General features: G+C 48.1%; 1 protein-coding gene across 2 annotated transcripts in view; it reads left to right on the forward strand.

Annotated features, from left to right (window-relative positions):
- The window catches only part of DNAH9 (dynein axonemal heavy chain 9), a 126,331-nt gene that overhangs the window by 44,411 nt on the left and 65,602 nt on the right, over window positions 1–16,318 (forward strand). For both annotated transcript variants that reach the window (XM_057423402.1, XM_057423410.1), the window contains 4 exons: window positions 1,669–1,788; window positions 11,648–11,836; window positions 13,110–13,345; window positions 15,894–16,016. In XM_057423402.1, the coding sequence (XP_057279385.1) occupies window positions 1,669–1,788; window positions 11,648–11,836; window positions 13,110–13,345; window positions 15,894–16,016 (668 nt within the window). The remainder of the gene's footprint in view (window positions 1–1,668; window positions 1,789–11,647; window positions 11,837–13,109; window positions 13,346–15,893; window positions 16,017–16,318) is intronic.

Raw genomic sequence — 16,318 nt, forward strand, 5'->3', positions numbered from 1 at the left:
GCAGCTTGCTTCAAGCCCCTGTGTCCAACCTGGCCTTGAAATTAGCCTCTAATTCTCACATCTCAGATGTAAAATAGTGCTGGGGAACTTATTCTGTGCCTTTATGCTGCTTGTTTCCAAAGCTTTTAATGCCTGAACTTTATGATGATGTTAAAGCAAATGACAATCTCTGGGTTGGTTACTGCTACTCCACTGGCGTGCTCTTACAAAACTACCCAGTTTAGGTGCGTTTTCCCCTCTGCACATGGGTAATGAGACACTGCTCAGTGTGGGAGATGTATGGGGAGGTATATCCTTGCTTACCAAGCTGGGGTATCTTGGATAGCCTCACTGATGTGAGACTAATTCATACCTGCTCACATCAAGGCCCTGAGCTGTCACATACCCCTTTTTTAGTAATAAATGAGACTGTTGTGATTGTCAGAAATATTGAGTGCCTTTCCCTCTGCTTTGTCTGCCTGGGAAATACGTTTGCTGTGACTCTGGGGAGGGGAGATGTAGAAGCAAGATGTATACTCCCAGTTGCACACAGATGTATGTGTCTGTGGGGTACTGCAGGTGTCATCTGTTCTTCATAGCTCATAGGTACCCATTTATCAGACCGTGCTTGTGTAATGGGATTCTATATATACAAGTGTACGTCTGCACGTACATTCTTATGCTTGCAGAAACAGAACCTTTTTGTGTTATTAATTCCAAAGCAGGTCAAGGAGAGACAGCTTTGTGTTCCCCAGTATCCAAGAGAGCTACAGATGCCCAATATGATCCTTTTCCATTTCCAGCTTTGTTTCTGGTGGTAGCTCAACCAGTGTTAAAGTGATTTACAAGCAGTTTAGCCTTAAGCAGTTTGCATTGGGTGCAGATAAAATCAATTATTACTTTTCTTATCAGAAGTGAGATGTTCCAAGTGCTCATGGGAGCTCCTGATTTGGTTTAGACCAGAGTGTGAACAGCTCTGTCCAAGCAAAGGGCTTTTTTCTTCCAGGTGGTTTGGGCCCTTTCTGCCCCTTCTCAGCCCCAAAGCACTTTGCAGCCAACCTGCATGTGAGATGGTCCCAGCTAGTGCTGGTTGGGCTCCTCTGCAGGAACCTCCCAGGGGACACGCTCAGGAGCAGAACAGTTTTATTGATTCCCTTGTTATATTCCCTTCTAGAAATAGGGTGTGAGAGGAATGGCTTGGACATGGTTCAATACCTGCAGCTGCCCAAGGCATCCCCTGGGGACTTGAGCACAACTTGGTGAGGCAGCCTCAAGGGCTGCACTGGGACCAAGGGAGCTGCAGCATCAGGAAACATGGAGTGCTGTTCTCTCAGCTGCCCCCTCACTGTTCAGCTATAGCACCGATCATTCATACTTGGTCTCAATGGGACCCCCTTTCCCAGTTTAAATTCACACTAGGGCAGAGCCCCACATAAAGGAGCTTTACGTGTTCTTTGCCTTGGCCCTGTGCTGAGGATGTGAATTACAAGCACATAAAATAACACAGCACATCACTGCTCTGTGCTGGCTCCTGATGCCACAACAACTGCCTAGCGGCTGCACCCTGGGCAGTGATGGTGCTGCGTGTGGTGGTGGAGCTTGGCCGGCACTGCCCATGGGGTGAACGGTCTCTGGGGAAGGGTTTTCCTTCAAACTGTGCTCTTCTTGTCTCCCTGTCTGCATGCGCAGCGCCTCAACGAGAACCTGCGGAAGCTCACAGCCAAGTTTGAGAAGGCCACTTCAGACAAACTCAAATGTCAGCAAGAAGCTGAAGCCACAGCGTGTACCATCGCGCTTGCAAATCGCCTGGTGAGTGTCAGCAGATGCAGCTCCTGTGGCATGAATGGGAGGTATCGGGTGCTGCTGCGATGTGAACCACGTGCACGCGGTACGTGACATCCTCTCCTTTGTGGGGAATGCATTTCCTGCCCTGCAGCGAGCTTCAGGAATGGAAATGATTTTGCCTTGGCTCTTTGCATCCACTGCTCGTGTTTAAAGAGACCAGTTATACTCTCTTCACAGCTCTCATCTCCTTTCTGTTACCTGAATGTGTGATCAAGTACTGATGGGCCCAAACTGGGTGACTTAAACATCGGATGGGTAAAATAAAGGTGGGAATATGCCAGTAGCTTTGCAGGTTCTGGACTGAGAAGCAGTGATTAGCCCCATAAAAGCAGTATCTGTCCCTGTTCTCAGGCCATCAGTATGCATCACCTGTTGTATCTTCATGCAGCCCCCTTGTCTTCAGTGGGGGCAATGCCCTTGGCATTGCTTCACCCATTAAAGACTGAGAGATGGCAGCTACTGGTCCCACTGTCCTCTCAGCTGGAGCCTCAGCTCACATCCAGTGCTGCCATTACCCTTAACAACCTTGTGCTTTGGCTTCTGCACTGGCTGTTAGCTTGGAGCAAGCCACATTTCCTCCTAGCAAAGAAACAGACTGCAGGAGACTGTCCCATGCATGAGCTCTGCCTGGGGGGGTTGGAGTTGGTTCTAGCAGCCAGATCTGCCGACTCAAGCTCACCCTCCAGCACCCAAAGGCAGCATTGACATCATCTGCATGGAGAACCTCAACTCTTCTGTGCTTTCAAAACATCTGACTCGCTGTGCCTGCAGGGGCTGGAGCAGCTCTGCCCTGGAGCCAGGCTGAGAGAGCTGGGCTGGGGCAGCCTGGGGAAGAGAAGGCTCCTGAAGGGGAGACCTGAGAGCAGCTCCAGTGCCTGAAGGGGCTGCAGGAAACCTGGAGAGGGGCTTGGGACAAGGGATGTAGGGACAGGCCAAGGGGAATGGCTTTAACCTGCCAGAGGGGAGACTGAGATGAGCTCTGAGGCAGAAGCTCTTCCCTGTGAGGGTGCTGAGGTGCTGGCACAGGGTGCCCAGAGAAGCTGTGGCTGCCCCATCCCTGGCAGTGCTCAAGGGCAGGTTGGACACAGGGGCTTGGAGCAAGCTGCTCTAGTGGAAGGTGTCCCTGCCCGTGGCAGGGGTTGGAGTTGGAGGAGCTTTAAGGTCCCTTCCAACACAAACCAATCTGTGAGTCTATGATAAGATGCAGTTAGCAGTAAGGACTCCTATGAGTACAGATTAGGCAGTGCACTCCCAAGTGCCCTTCCTCCCAGGAGCAGTGGAGATAAAGAGGGTGTACTCAAACCAGTCTCTTTACCAAGAGGCTGTACCTGTATGTCCAGGAGAGTGTCCTGGCCTGTCTGATTGTATTCAGGGATGGGGATTCGTCTCTGTCTTGTTGAAGGTGCTTCTGCTGGTGGAGCTGGTGGCAGGTAAGTCACAGTACAGAAGTGATGCTGAATCCAAGTTTCTCTGCTCGTTTTATCAGCTCCTGGCTGTGTTGGGCTGTAATTTATATGTAAAGTATCTGTTTGTACCTATCCCAGTGCAGATAAGGAAAAACAGCAGAGCAGTGAAGCCTATTGCTTGGGATATGGAGAGTTGTGCTCAGTTCTCTATCTCCTACCCTCAAACCTTGTAATGTGACCTTCAGCTTTAGCTGGGATTTTCAGAGCTGTCCAGATTTCAGGTGGGTTTTCATGGGCATGTTGTGGGGCATCAAAGTGCTCCAGGAACTTCTCTGTTCACCCATTACATGCTTAGGTACTGGGGAACTACTAAAAAGCCCCTTTTGTCTTGAATTTCTGCATGCTTCCTTTGAAAACAAATGCAGCCAGGACTGTGATAGACTCAGATGTAAGGGGTCAAAGACAAATAGCAGGTAAGTCGCCTCCTGTTCTGATGCAGATCTCTTATGCAACCACCGAAGAGGTTTGATGCTTTCATGTTCTTCAGGTTAAGCCTCACTGCTTCCCAAGCCTTTAATTAAGACAGGGAAGTATCTTTTCCATTTGAAAGAGCCGTTTCTGGGCAGATTTTGCAGGATGAGTTATTTCCCTGTGTTTTTCCACAGCCTAAAAACATCCAGTTTAGCATGGGATGTGAAGGTAGATTGTGTCCCACTTAGGAGTGAGTAAACACTAAAGAAGAAAATGTTTCATGAAAAAGAAACAGAGAAATGATGGTTTCAGTTCTTTTCATGTAAGTGTATGTGTGTATAGAAGTGTGCTTTGCACTGAATAGGGCTTAATTTCACCTCGATTAGTACCACTGTAACAAACAGAACACATTTTCTTAACAGTGCCTGCTTAGCATGTGAATTCTTGGCTTAAAGCATGAATCTTCAGTCAGGTTCAGCGAGCTGGGCTGGGTCAGCCTGGAGAAGAGAAGGCTCCTTATGGGGAGACCTTAGAGCAGCTCCAGTGCCTGAAGGGGCTGCAGGAAAGCTGGAGAGGGGCTTGGGACAAGGGATGTAGGGACAGGCCAAGGGGAATGGCTTTAACCTGCCAGAGGGGAGACTGAGATGAGCTCTTAGGCAGAAGCTCTTCCCTGTGAGGGTGCTGAGGCGCTGGCACAGGGTGCCCAGAGAAGCTGTGGCTGCCCCATCCCTGGCAGTGCTCAAGGCCAGGTTGGAGACAGGGGCTTGGAGCAAGCTGCTCTAGTGGAAGGTGTCCCTGCCCGTGGCAGGGGTTGGAACTGGGGGAGCTTTAAGGTCCCTTCAACCCAAACCAGTCTGTGAGTCTATGATAAAGAAAAATTGTGGAGTTTGGGTTTTTGTTTGTTTTTTTTTTTTTTTTTGGGGGGGGGGTGCTTATCTCTGTAAACAAAATTGTCCTTGTAAAGGAAAACAAGCCGGTATTTTATCGAGAGTCACTTGTGATGTCCGTTCGTACATGATCTTTTCAATGTAATCATTTCCTGTAAAAGAAAGATTTTGGATTCTGAAATGGAGCTAAACCACAGGAATGAAGTTTGGAAAAGCTTCCTTTGGTTGCACTTCAGGTTGGGATGGTGTGTGGGTTAGTCTGCGTTCTGATAGCACTGAATGTGTGTCCCAGGCTGCATCATCTCAGTCAATCAACAAGGATATGTTTGCTTTTAATCATGTTCTTTATCTCCCTCATTAACTGGGCCAGGGTCAGGGTCATCCCCTGCTGTACTTACTGATGTGCTTTGCTGGTGCTGAACTATATCCTCAACTGTAAAATACCTCAGTGTGTTTTCCACTTGTTAAGGCACAGTCTTGATTTATTCTGTGTAGCAGTTCAGCTGCCTTGGCTTCAAAGCCTCGCAGTTCCTTTCCTCCTGAAGTGCCTTGGATGCACAAGGTAACCGGTTTTGGAAAGAAACCTTTCCCTTTCCTGGCTTCAGGAGAACAACAGCAGCAATCTTTGAACTCTTGAAACCATGAAAGCCTTTAGGAAGTGGTTGTGCTCAAATGGCTTTGGTGTTGCATGAAGGGGAGAAACCCTGCGTGGCTCTGCCCGGACATCAGTGGGTGATGGTGACTGCTGCCAGAGTTATTGCAGTCTTTTATAGATACTTAAGTTAGGATGTTTAGTGAGCGGGTTTCAAGTCTCTCATCGAAGCAAACTGAAAACAGTAAAAGGAAACCAGAGGATGCGTTAAGGTGCAGCCTGATCTGGCATCAAGGGAACTCTGTGGAAGAGGTGGTTTGATGTTTTGGGGCAGATGAAGGACATCACTGGGCTTTCTGCTTTGATTACATTGCTGTTCTTCAGCAGCAGCTTGTTGAGGTTTATAAGCATTTTCATTTGATGGAATTTGGACATCTGCTCAAGTATGGGGCATTACTATAGTGGGGGACCATGAGCAGTCATGTCCTCCTGTGCTCCCAAAGATGATGTCCAAGGATGCTGGGAGGCAGTTTTGCTCTGTGTTTGAAAGTGTGGAGAGCTTCCCCACATAGCATCTGCCTGTGCACACAAATGAGACAGGGTGAGCATTGTTCTCTCCATAGTTTGCCAGTGTTGTTGTCTTCTGTCCCCAGATGCTGCCAGGATGCACTCTTCCCCAGGCTGAAACACAGAATCATACAATAGTTAGGGTTGGAAGGGAACTTAAGATCATCTAGAACACCCATTGCTTTCATCATTAGAGATAAAGCAGGTGGAAATAAATCTTCCTGCAACTAGGATCACACAAAATGAAGTGTCATACAGCTGGCATAGTCTTTGCAGTGCTGAGGAAGATGTGTGCTGGGCAATGCCCTGGGCTCAGCTAGAAGAAAGCGGTGTGGTTTTTACTGATCTCTAGCTGGTAAACATCATCTGCTGGGTAAAGCGTTCAGCCTGATAGTCATAAACACTGATAACAGATAAGAGGCTGAGAGCTCTGGGATGCCAGCATCAACCCTGAGCTTTTATAAGGCAGAGAAGGCTGGTGTGGGATTGTTTGTGTTCTGGTTTTATCTATGGCTTGCTGAGAGATGAGGATACGAACAAACACACAACCACACAAAGCGCTACTGAGTCTCCTGTTGTTCTGAACAATGCACAGTCTAAAAAAGGAGTGTGATAGCAAACAAGGGTAGAAAGCCAGGTGTCATCTGCCCTGTTCAGTGTCTGCTGCTGCCACATCTCTGAATGCAAGGATTTGGAACGAGATCTGTGTGCTGCTTAGAGCTCTTGTAATGCTGCAGATAGATAAGGCTCAAAACCTCACTTTCTGCTGCTCCCTCAGTCCCAGCCCCCTTAACCCTACCCAGCTGTTCCAGAAAAACACTGGAGAAGATGCAAAGACATAGCAGCCCCGTTTAGTAGTGCATGAGCAACCCAGCCAATGCTTCCCGTAGAGACCTCCATCGCCCTTGTCTTGGGACTGGAGTGTAGATGGAGGAACTTCAGCTTCCAGCCTGAGGCTCAGAGCTGTGGTTAGTTTTCTGGAGGGGATTTTCACCTCTTGCTGCCACAGTGAGGGCTTTAACTTCCCTCTTGCATGGAACTTTTTGCAACACAACTAGAAACACATTGCACAGACACAACCGCATCAAGCCTCAGGACCTGCAGGCAGCATTAGCCCCTGCTGAGCAAAGTCATCCAGACTAAACCCAGAAACTCTTGTGTCTCATTTCATATGGGAGATGAGCATGGGCTGTTGGCTCAGACGCTTGCCTGGAGCTGAAACCTCTGAATGAATACTCCCTGGGCTCCTGTTTGAAGCTTAAATGGGGGAGAACATGGCTCTTCCCAGCAAAGAGAGAAAAGTAACTCTGGATTCTCAGCACACAGCAAGGCACAATTGCCAGGGGTCTCTGTTTACTGTGGATCATGTGGAAATTATTAGGATCAGGGATGATCTAAAAGTCTGGGTAAGGCCAGGGTTACTTCTGCTGGTGGGAGCTTGTTGGGAGAGGAGGAGAAACACTTGGTCCCTGGAAAATCAGCTGTCTCTGCCTGTGGCTGGGATATGAGCTGCAGCATTTGTATTGTGGGTTAACGGAGAATCTATTCACTTAGAATGAACATCCAAGACATCCAAGAAGTCACCTATGTGACTGTGGGCAAAAATAATTCTCAGTCTTGGAAATAAAGACATTTGAGGCTGTATGAAGAACCCACCTAACTGAACACAGGTAGTGTTGCTTTGGATTAAAAAATGAATCAAGGGGATGAAGACAAGTTGAACCTTAGAGTGCCCTCCTCTTAGTTTGGCATCTCATGAACTTAGATGACTTAAGGAAGATGCTCTAGGACCTAAGGGACGGGAACCAGGGAATACCAAGGGGTTTGTGCACCAGAGGATGGCTGCTGGGCGGTATTAGTGAGTGGATATGTGCTAATGCAGCAGATGAAATACCATGATGAGAGACGCAAAGTAATGCGTGCAGGGCAAGTGAGCTGTAATCATGCATTTCCATTGATGGGTTCTAATTGCACTATTGTCACTCCCAGAAGAATTCGTGGAGTCATTGCAGAGAAACAGCAGCGTAGCACTGGAGGAAGGAAGGCAAACTGAGTATTAGCAATTGGTAGGAAAAAATCAGGAAGCAGAAGTTAAATGATCATTGATTCGGATCTATCGTGCTCGTCTATCAGCAGCTTTCATGCTGAACCCAGTCATCTTAGCCCAAGTCAGAAGGCTGTAGGCGACGTAGAAAACCTACCACAAAGTTTATAATCACTTTCCTATGTGAAGAGGGGAAATGAATTAGAAACAGCAGCGTAGCACTGGAGGAAGGAAGGCAAACTGAGTATTAGCAATTGGTAGGAAAAAATCAGGAAGCAGAAGTTAAATGATCATTGATTCGGATCTATCGTGCTCGTCTATCAGCAGCTTTCATGCTGAACCCAGTCATCTTAGCCCAAGTCAGAAGGCTGTAGGCGACGTAGAAAACCTACCACAAAGTTTATAATCACTTTCCTATGTGAAGAGGGGAAATGAATTAGAACTCTTCATTTTGGAGAAGAGATGGGACAGAAGCCTATACAATCAGGACTGGTTTGCAGAAGGTGGGTAGGGAATGATTGTTCACTATCCCCCATTATCAAAGAGCTAAAGATAATAAAATGAGATGGCCTTTTATTTGCCACTTCCTAAATAAAAAGGATTCCAATGACTTCTATAGGATCTGAGGTGGAAAGCCGGAGGAAGTGGACCTCTGCGCTCTGTTCCTGGAACTGAGATGAATGATAGTTTAGGTATAATCCTTAAGAGTAACTGCTCGCTTGAAAGTAGTGCTTTGCTTTTTCAACAAGTAGGATCATGTGAAGAACAGATACGGGGCCTCAGACCAGGGTCTGCCCAGCTTCAGCTGGACTCCAGCAAATGCCCAGGTCAGAGGAGGAGCAGGGCAGGTATATCCCATGCTGCCTGATCCCTGATACTTTCCAGCCTCTGTATGCTCCACTTTAAAGAATGTGGGTATCCATGATAAGACAGAACTATAAGAATGAGAACATAAAACGAAGAATTCCTGCAGATAAAGGGGAAGCATGACTGTAGTTGAAGTAACTGGATGGTTTGGGTAAGGGAAACACAGGAATAGAATGGAATTTGGTAATACAAGATGCAGACATGTACCTATGGATTTATAACAGATTGGTTGTCTCTAAACCAGGAGCACATTGGTAGCAGCCAGTGAGGACCGCTTGAATCTGTTCAGGCTGTAACCTAGGGAGAGCTCTGAGGTTGAATATGGCAAAGAAGACCCCGCAGCCTCTCTGCTCCTGGAAGGAAGCAGGCTGTGAGAAGCCTGGTTCACTGGTTCACTGGATCAAAGGGGCAGATTTGACAAGGCAGAAAGGCCACCAGAGGTATTTTAGGAGATGTCTGTTCGTCCTTTGTTCATCAGAAGAATCACAGCAAGCTGGATGAACTGGTGTGTAAACAGGTCACACAGCTCCTCAGTAATACAATGATGGAGGCTGTCTATAAAGCATTGTAAAAATGATACAGAGTGGTGGAGGTGTGAAATGCGGGGCAGATAAATGTGAAGTAATGTCTATTGGAAAAATCAGGTTTCACTTTTCATGCCCTGCAAGGTGATGCTGAATTATCATTCAGGAATGAAATGATGCACTTAAGAGTTCTGTGAATATGAGCTCTGTGCTCCCAGAGGCAAGAAATTCCAAACCCAGGCCAAAATGGAACGTTAGGGCATTTAGGAAAAGAAGAGAGAACAAAACAGAGCAGAATCACAACCTCACAATACAAATACATTCTAAATAAATCTTGCTGTACTTCTGCCTGCTTCCCTGTACCTCAAAGGATGTGGTAGAATGGGAAATGGTGCAGGGAAGGTAACAATGAAAAGAAACCAGATAATAAAGATTGCATCATTCAGTAAAGAATTGCAAGGAAATGGATTGCAAGGACAATCAAAAGGCTGCTTCCTTGTGAGGAGCTGTTGAATAGGGTAAAGCTCTTCAGCCTCAAAAGGAGACGGCAGAGGGGGTATCAAGGGCTTGAAATCATAAGTGGTACAGAGCAGGTGACGTGAAGATGGTTCTTCACTGTTTTTCCACTGTGTGAATGGGTTTTAGCAATTGAAAAGTTCCGGCTGCTCATCAAAGGATGTACCTTTTTAACAGAGAGCATTGCTAGTCTGCCTGTCTCCTGACCACAGGATGCTGGAGATGCCGAAAGGTTGGTTTGTATCCGTGGCAGCTGAGACTCAATCATGAAGGAAAAAATCAGCAGTAGCTGTTAAGCACACAGATATAAACTCTGTTTCTGAAGGTCCTTAACCTCTAATTGTGGGGAGGTGGGAGATTGTCATGAACTAGCATTACCACATGCTCATTTGTATGGTCTTCCCAAGTCGGCTGCTGAGGGCTGCTGTCAGGAGACAAGATGCCAAAGGAGGTGGAGCTTAGGTCTGGCCTGGTAGAGCTGTTCCTGTGATTATGGATTTCAGAAGAGAAGAAAATTAACTTCTTTTGCTTAGCCAAGCAGAGCACATTGCCTGGAAAATGATGGCTGCTTATAAAACCTGGAGGTACCCAAGAGGGTGAGAGGCGAGCTTTTCCCAAGGAACAAGGGATGGGACAAGAGGAACCGGCCTCAAGCTGCACCAGGGCAGGTTTAGATGGAGCTGAGGAACAATTCCTGCCCCAGAGGGTGCTCAGGCATTGGAACAGGCTGCCCAGGGCAGGGCTGCAGTCACCGTCCCTGCAGGTGTTCACACAGCGTGGGGACGAGGCCTCAGTGCCATGGGTTAGGGGTGGCCTTGGCAGGGCTGGGGAATGGTTGGACTGGATGAGCTTGAAGGGCTTTTCCAGCCTGGCTGTTTCTGTGATTCTCTTGGAGCTGGAGGAGTCTTTGCAGGAGAACCAATGGTGTAAACTGGCCAGGAGTAAATTCGTGTAGGAAGCCAGAGGGTGTCTGCTAACTCTCTGCAGCAAGATTCTGCCAGAAACAGGACTTGCTCAACTTTGACCATGTGATGGTGGAATTCAGGATGGATCTGAAGGTGGTGCCTTCCCATCCTTGGGACCTGTGTTCTGCATATCAGCTAACATGGCAAAATAACCCACTTCAGGGGAACTAGTTGTTTGAGGTATTCATGAGGCTCATCACAGAGGTTTATGTTAGAGATGGTACTGTTTAGCATCTAACAGCGACCTGGAAGGAAACAGTATAGTATGAGCCACCCCTATCTAAAGAGGTTTGCAGAACAGGATGTAAAGGAAGTTTTAATAAACCTGAAGGATGCATTCCGGTCAGGTTTCCAAGCTGTGGTTCTCGGTTAATCAACCTAAAGCTTGCTCCTTAATTGAGTGTCTGTGCATGCAGGGATCTCTTACTTTACCAGGAGGTGCTGTACCCTCTCCAAAGCTGGGCAGCCCTCACTCGGACTGTTTGTGCACTGGATGCTCATGAAAAATGTCTTTGAGGAAATGTTTTCTGGTCAGAGCCTCAAGGAATATCCCAGTGTAGACCCAAGGGGATTGTGATCAAGATCCCATCTGCCTGGGGGAGTAATAAATTGCGTGCAATAGCTGAAGGTTGTGGCTGCTGGAGAGGAGTGCACCGTGTGAGAGGGTGTAATGGGGTGTGAAGCTGGGAACTGGGGCCGCCTCAGCAATCCTCATCTTTATGTGAATCCCCGCTGCGGAAGCGATGGATCCTCCCTTGATGGTTTTAGAGGAGTCCTGGAGCAGAGAGCTGAGATTTGACTGCAGTCTTTCACTGAATGGGAGGGGGTGAGGAAGGGGGGGTTAGCATGGGATATTTCCCATCCCCAGGTTTTAAACTTTAGCAAATGACAGTTGACAACAGGAACAAGGTCTGGACTTGGCCAGATCCCGAGGTGTTTCTTACAGACCCACTGTAATGATCAGTTTGACTTGGGAAATTGTAGGTTGGGGGACTTGCCTCTGAGGACGTGAGATGGGCTGAAGCCGTGAAGGACTTCAAACAGCAGCACAGCACGTTGTGTGGAGACGTCTTGCTGATCACAGCCTTTGTCTCCTACCTGGGCTACTTCACCAAGAAATACCGACAGGACCTCCTGGATGGGATCTGGAGGCCGTATTTGCAGCAGCTGGAAGTAAGACAAGACCTGATTCCTCTGAAAACCTGTTCTTACCAGAATTAACATAAATTCTGATGTCCACAGGGGATCCCCAAGTGAGTGGGTCCCCAAACGAGGGGCATCCCTTTCCCCCACTAAGTTGGATTGAGGAGCAGGATGTAGCCACACTTGATTTACTCCTCTCTGGGGAAGATGTGGTGTCCTTGCTCCATGTAACTGACCCAGTCCCTCTATGCAGAGGAAAATCTCCAATGCAGCAACCCAAGCATGGGGGTAGTGTGGAGAAGGAATTGCATGGAGCAGGCTGAGCTCACCACTTGGCTTGGAAAGCCTCTGGAAGGGTCTTCATGCTGGACACGAGCTCTGTTCATGCTGGACACGAGCTCTGTTCATGCTGGACACGAGCTCTGTTCATGCTGGACACGAGCTCTGTTCATGCTGGCCATGCCTCTCAGCTGGTTTTACCCATGCCTTAGGACCAAATGGAGACTCTCATGCTTCAAACTTGTTTAATATTTCACTGATCTTTAATGGTCCTCCATGCATTGTAAAGACAAGTGCTGGGACTCCTGCAGGATTGAGCTTTTGCACATCAGTACAGTCACTGTTATAAATCCTGGTGCAATGCCAAGAAGGCTGTAAATAAGCTTACAATGGGGCAGCGATGCCCAGATCAAATTGGTGAGGAAACCAGCAAGTTCCTTCAGATGGGAGAGGAAGAGCTACCTTTTGTAGTTCTTAAAACCAAGCCAAAATTTGGGTTCATAGGAAAAATTTAGTGAAGAAAAGCAATATTGGTCCAAAACCATGACCTGACTCTGGGCTTAGAAATTTCAGGGAAAAGCCCATTCTGCTCAGATAAGTGGCACAGAGAACGTTCTGGTTGTCACACCCACAAATGGCCTCCCATGTCAGAGGAGTGTGTCTGGACCTCCTGATGCTCTTTTGCATCAGGCTTAAGAGGGTGTTCATTATGTTCATGATGAGGAGCTCTCTTCCCAGAGAGCTGGTACCGGCAGGTTTGAGCCCACCTGGCTGGGCTGCGGTCCTTCGAGTGCATAGTGCTGTGCAGGCAGAAGTCTTTGGGTTGCTTGCATGGTTTGGGTTTGGGTTTATTCACAACTGAATTGGGAAACCTTGAATACTACATCAAAACTATCCTGTAGAATGGGAGGCCACTGATAAGCATGATTTATGTCTGGGAATACTGTCCTTGCTCAGCTCTGTTGCAGGTCACGCTGGCCACTTGTTGCTGACACACAAGGAAGCATTTCTCCTTTCCTCGCAGGTGCCAATCCCTGTGACTCCATCCCTCGATCCTCTGACCATGCTGGCCGATGATGCTGATGTGGCAGCCTGGCAGAACGAGGGCCTGCCGGCCGATCGGATGTCCACCGAGAACGCCACCATCCTGAGCACCTGTGAGCGCTGGCCCCTCATGGTGGACCCCCAGCTGCAGGGTATCAAATGGATCAAAACCAAGTATGGAGAAGACCTCCGAGTGATCCGGATTGGGCAGAAGGGGTAAACATCAGCCTTATCAGATAATAGTACCTGTTACTGGTTAGCTGCCTACTTGATGAGCACTGTATATTTAACTGCAACCATCCCAACCAATTACACTGAGGAAAACCCTCACATGTATTTGTGCATTAACTGCTTATTCATTAGCCAAATGATAGAGATTTCTTGTTAAATAGAGGTTCTGTTTAGTGCTTGGCTCAGTTACCATGGAAACTCTTCTGAAGCTGAGAATGGAGCGAGCCATTCTCAGCTGGAAGCTGAGCTACATGTAGGACTGTGGCATCCTCCATTGGGCTCAACTTCTAGAATCATAGAATAGCTTGGGTTGGAAAGGACCTTTCTCACCTAGTTCTTTCATAGATTCATAGACTCAGAGGTTGGTTTGTGTTGGAAGGGACCTTAAAGCTCCTCCAGCTCCAGCCCCTGCCACGGGCAGAGACACCTTCCACTAGAGCAGCTTGCTCCAAGCCCCTGTGTCCAACCTGCCCTTGAACACTGCCAGGGATGGGGCAGCCACAGCTTCTCTGGGCACCCTGTGCCAGCACCTCAGCACCCTCACAGGGAAGAGCTTCTGCCTTAGATCTAACCTGAACTTCCCCTGTGTCAGTTTGAACCCATTCCCCTTGTCCTATCACTACAGTCCCTAATGAAGGTCCCTCTCCAGCATCCTTGTAGGCCCCCTTATGTGTCATGTCCTGACTCAGTTTCACCCAGGGGGGTGAGTAGGGCTTTCTACTTAAAAGAAGAGACTGGGCCAGGCCATGGAGAGAGAAGCTGCCATGAGGGTCACCATGTCCTCAAGAGCAGCTGGGTGAAGCCTGCTCCCATGCTGGCACCAGCTAGGAGGTTCTTATTGCTGCATTTACACTGATGTGGCTAAATCTTCTATGGGAAGGCTTTTCCCTCCTGGCTCTTATCAGCAGGCTGGTCTTCTGCTGTCTCAGTTTGCCCCTATTTCTACCCACTATGGAGGAGTCCCAGCTGGGATGGAAAAGACCCAGAGCCAAATCTCTGCCTGAGTAGGAGCTCTGAGATTATTTCTTTTAATAAAGAGCAAAGCATTGGCAACAGGCGAGAGGGACCCAAGCTTAGTGCTTGTATGTGGGTTTAGAGATGTCTTGGGGTTGCCCAGGTTGTTTTGCTGCTGTCTCCTCTTCTTTCATCATAGAGAAGAACAAGAAGTTACTAGATTTGATCTTGTGTGGGATGAAAATACAGCTCAGTTTTCATTAGAGCACATTTTTGTTTCCTGGCCAACCTGGTCAGCATGCCTTGCAGTTATCCAAAGCAGTACGTAGCAAGGTAAGGATCCCAGAGGAGGCACCCTAATACAAACCTCCAAGGTGGAACAGGAGGAATAGACCCTGTAATATCCATGTGCTGCCATTACAGCTTGGTGGACAAACACAGCATCTCTTTTTCCCCTCCTCCCCAGCCACACACCAGGCCAGCAGGTACTTAAGGGAGGAGTTCTGTGTGTTGCTGTGATGTCTCAGGGCCACTGGCTAAAAGCATCATCCACTGCCCCATTACAGTAAATAAGGGAGTGTTTCAACATCTGGCACATGGTGCTTCTTTGCTTTCAAATGCTTTATGAAGTTTAAACCCACCCCTTTCTCTCCTTCAGGAAAGGGCCATTGAGGAGCTTTAGGGTCAGTTGCTGTCACTCTCTCTATTTCTGTGTATAAAGTCTTTCTGGACTCAAAAAAGTAGGTGCTGCTGATCGAGGATGGGCTTTGCGTTACGTCAACATATTCCTTTAAAGGCTGGTTTAAAGGGCACTCTGAGCTTCTTGTCTTTGATCTTTCTGTCACCTCTCGAGGTCTCAAACTCTCTAGCTTAGATGGGGAACCTAAATTTAGCCAGTAGAGTTAGCTGGACCCATTCAGTGCAGCAGTGATGCTGTTACCAGCAGCTGGAGCATCCTCACCTCCTGCCCAGGGCCCTTCTCTCCTTTTTCAGGGAAGGGAGTTGGGTGAAGTGCAGAGCAGCCCTGAAGGAGAGAGCAACAAGCACCTGACCCTGCTCTTCCTGGTACAAAGCATCCCAATGCAGGGCATCTCCAATTCCCAGTTAGGCACTGGGCAAAGGGGTCCAATTCCCTCATGAGGAACGAAGCTGTACTGAATGTGACCCTAAACCCTGGGCAAAATGGAGCTGAAACTTGCTCTTCATCCTTGTTTTTGTTCAATATGAACTGCACCAGTGGGTTCAGGGGAAGCAGAGTATTTGTCAGTAACAGCTCCAAGTTGTCCTATCCTTGTTTTCTGATGGCCAGGATCTTTTCCCAGGAAAGAAGAAACAGTTCCTATTGCTTGTCCTTTGGAGGTCTGAGACCTAATTCTCTTTGGACAGCCAAGACTCTGCCATGCCACTTTTTGCTCCATATGTTGAAACCATCTTCACCTTTGTTCTGTCTTGCAACTGCTGGCACATGCACGTAGCTGCCATTGCAGTGTGGAGCATCCTCTGTCCCCCTGGCATCCTCCTTGCTGCAAAGCGTCGCATCCCGCTTTGCTGCAGTGGGTACCAGTGCTGTTTCCCGTAGGTATCTGGACAGGCTGGAACAAGCCCTGGCTGCAGGAGAGCTGGTTTTGATTGAAAACCTGGAGGAATTCGTGGATCCAGTTTTGGGGCCGTTACTGGGGCGAGAAACGATCAAGAAAGGAAGGTGAGCTTCGGGGAGGTTTAACGGTGCGTGTGAATGGTCTCTTTATGCTGTTGTGCTTTCTCTTCCTGACCTCAGACTGTGGGTGTTCATACACAGCAGCACTAACACCCTGCCTTCAGAAGGGAGGGCGTTTTAAATCAGTCAGTCACAGGTAATTCAGCCATAGGGAATAAACCTCCATGTTCCATTTTGTTGGACAGCGTCATTCAAACCTCCTGGAAAAGAGAGGCCTGTAATTCTGACCTTGGGGGCTGTATTTGGCTCTCCTGCCATTGAATTATTACGAGAGTAGCTGTTGCTGG

Source organism: Pezoporus wallicus, unplaced genomic scaffold, assembly GCF_028554395.1.
Source record: "Pezoporus wallicus isolate ANWC-B61680 ecotype Strahan unplaced genomic scaffold, APGP_CSIRO_Pwel_v1 contig_8723, whole genome shotgun sequence".
In the NCBI taxonomy this organism is placed as follows: Eukaryota; Metazoa; Chordata; class Aves; order Psittaciformes; family Psittacidae; genus Pezoporus; species Pezoporus wallicus.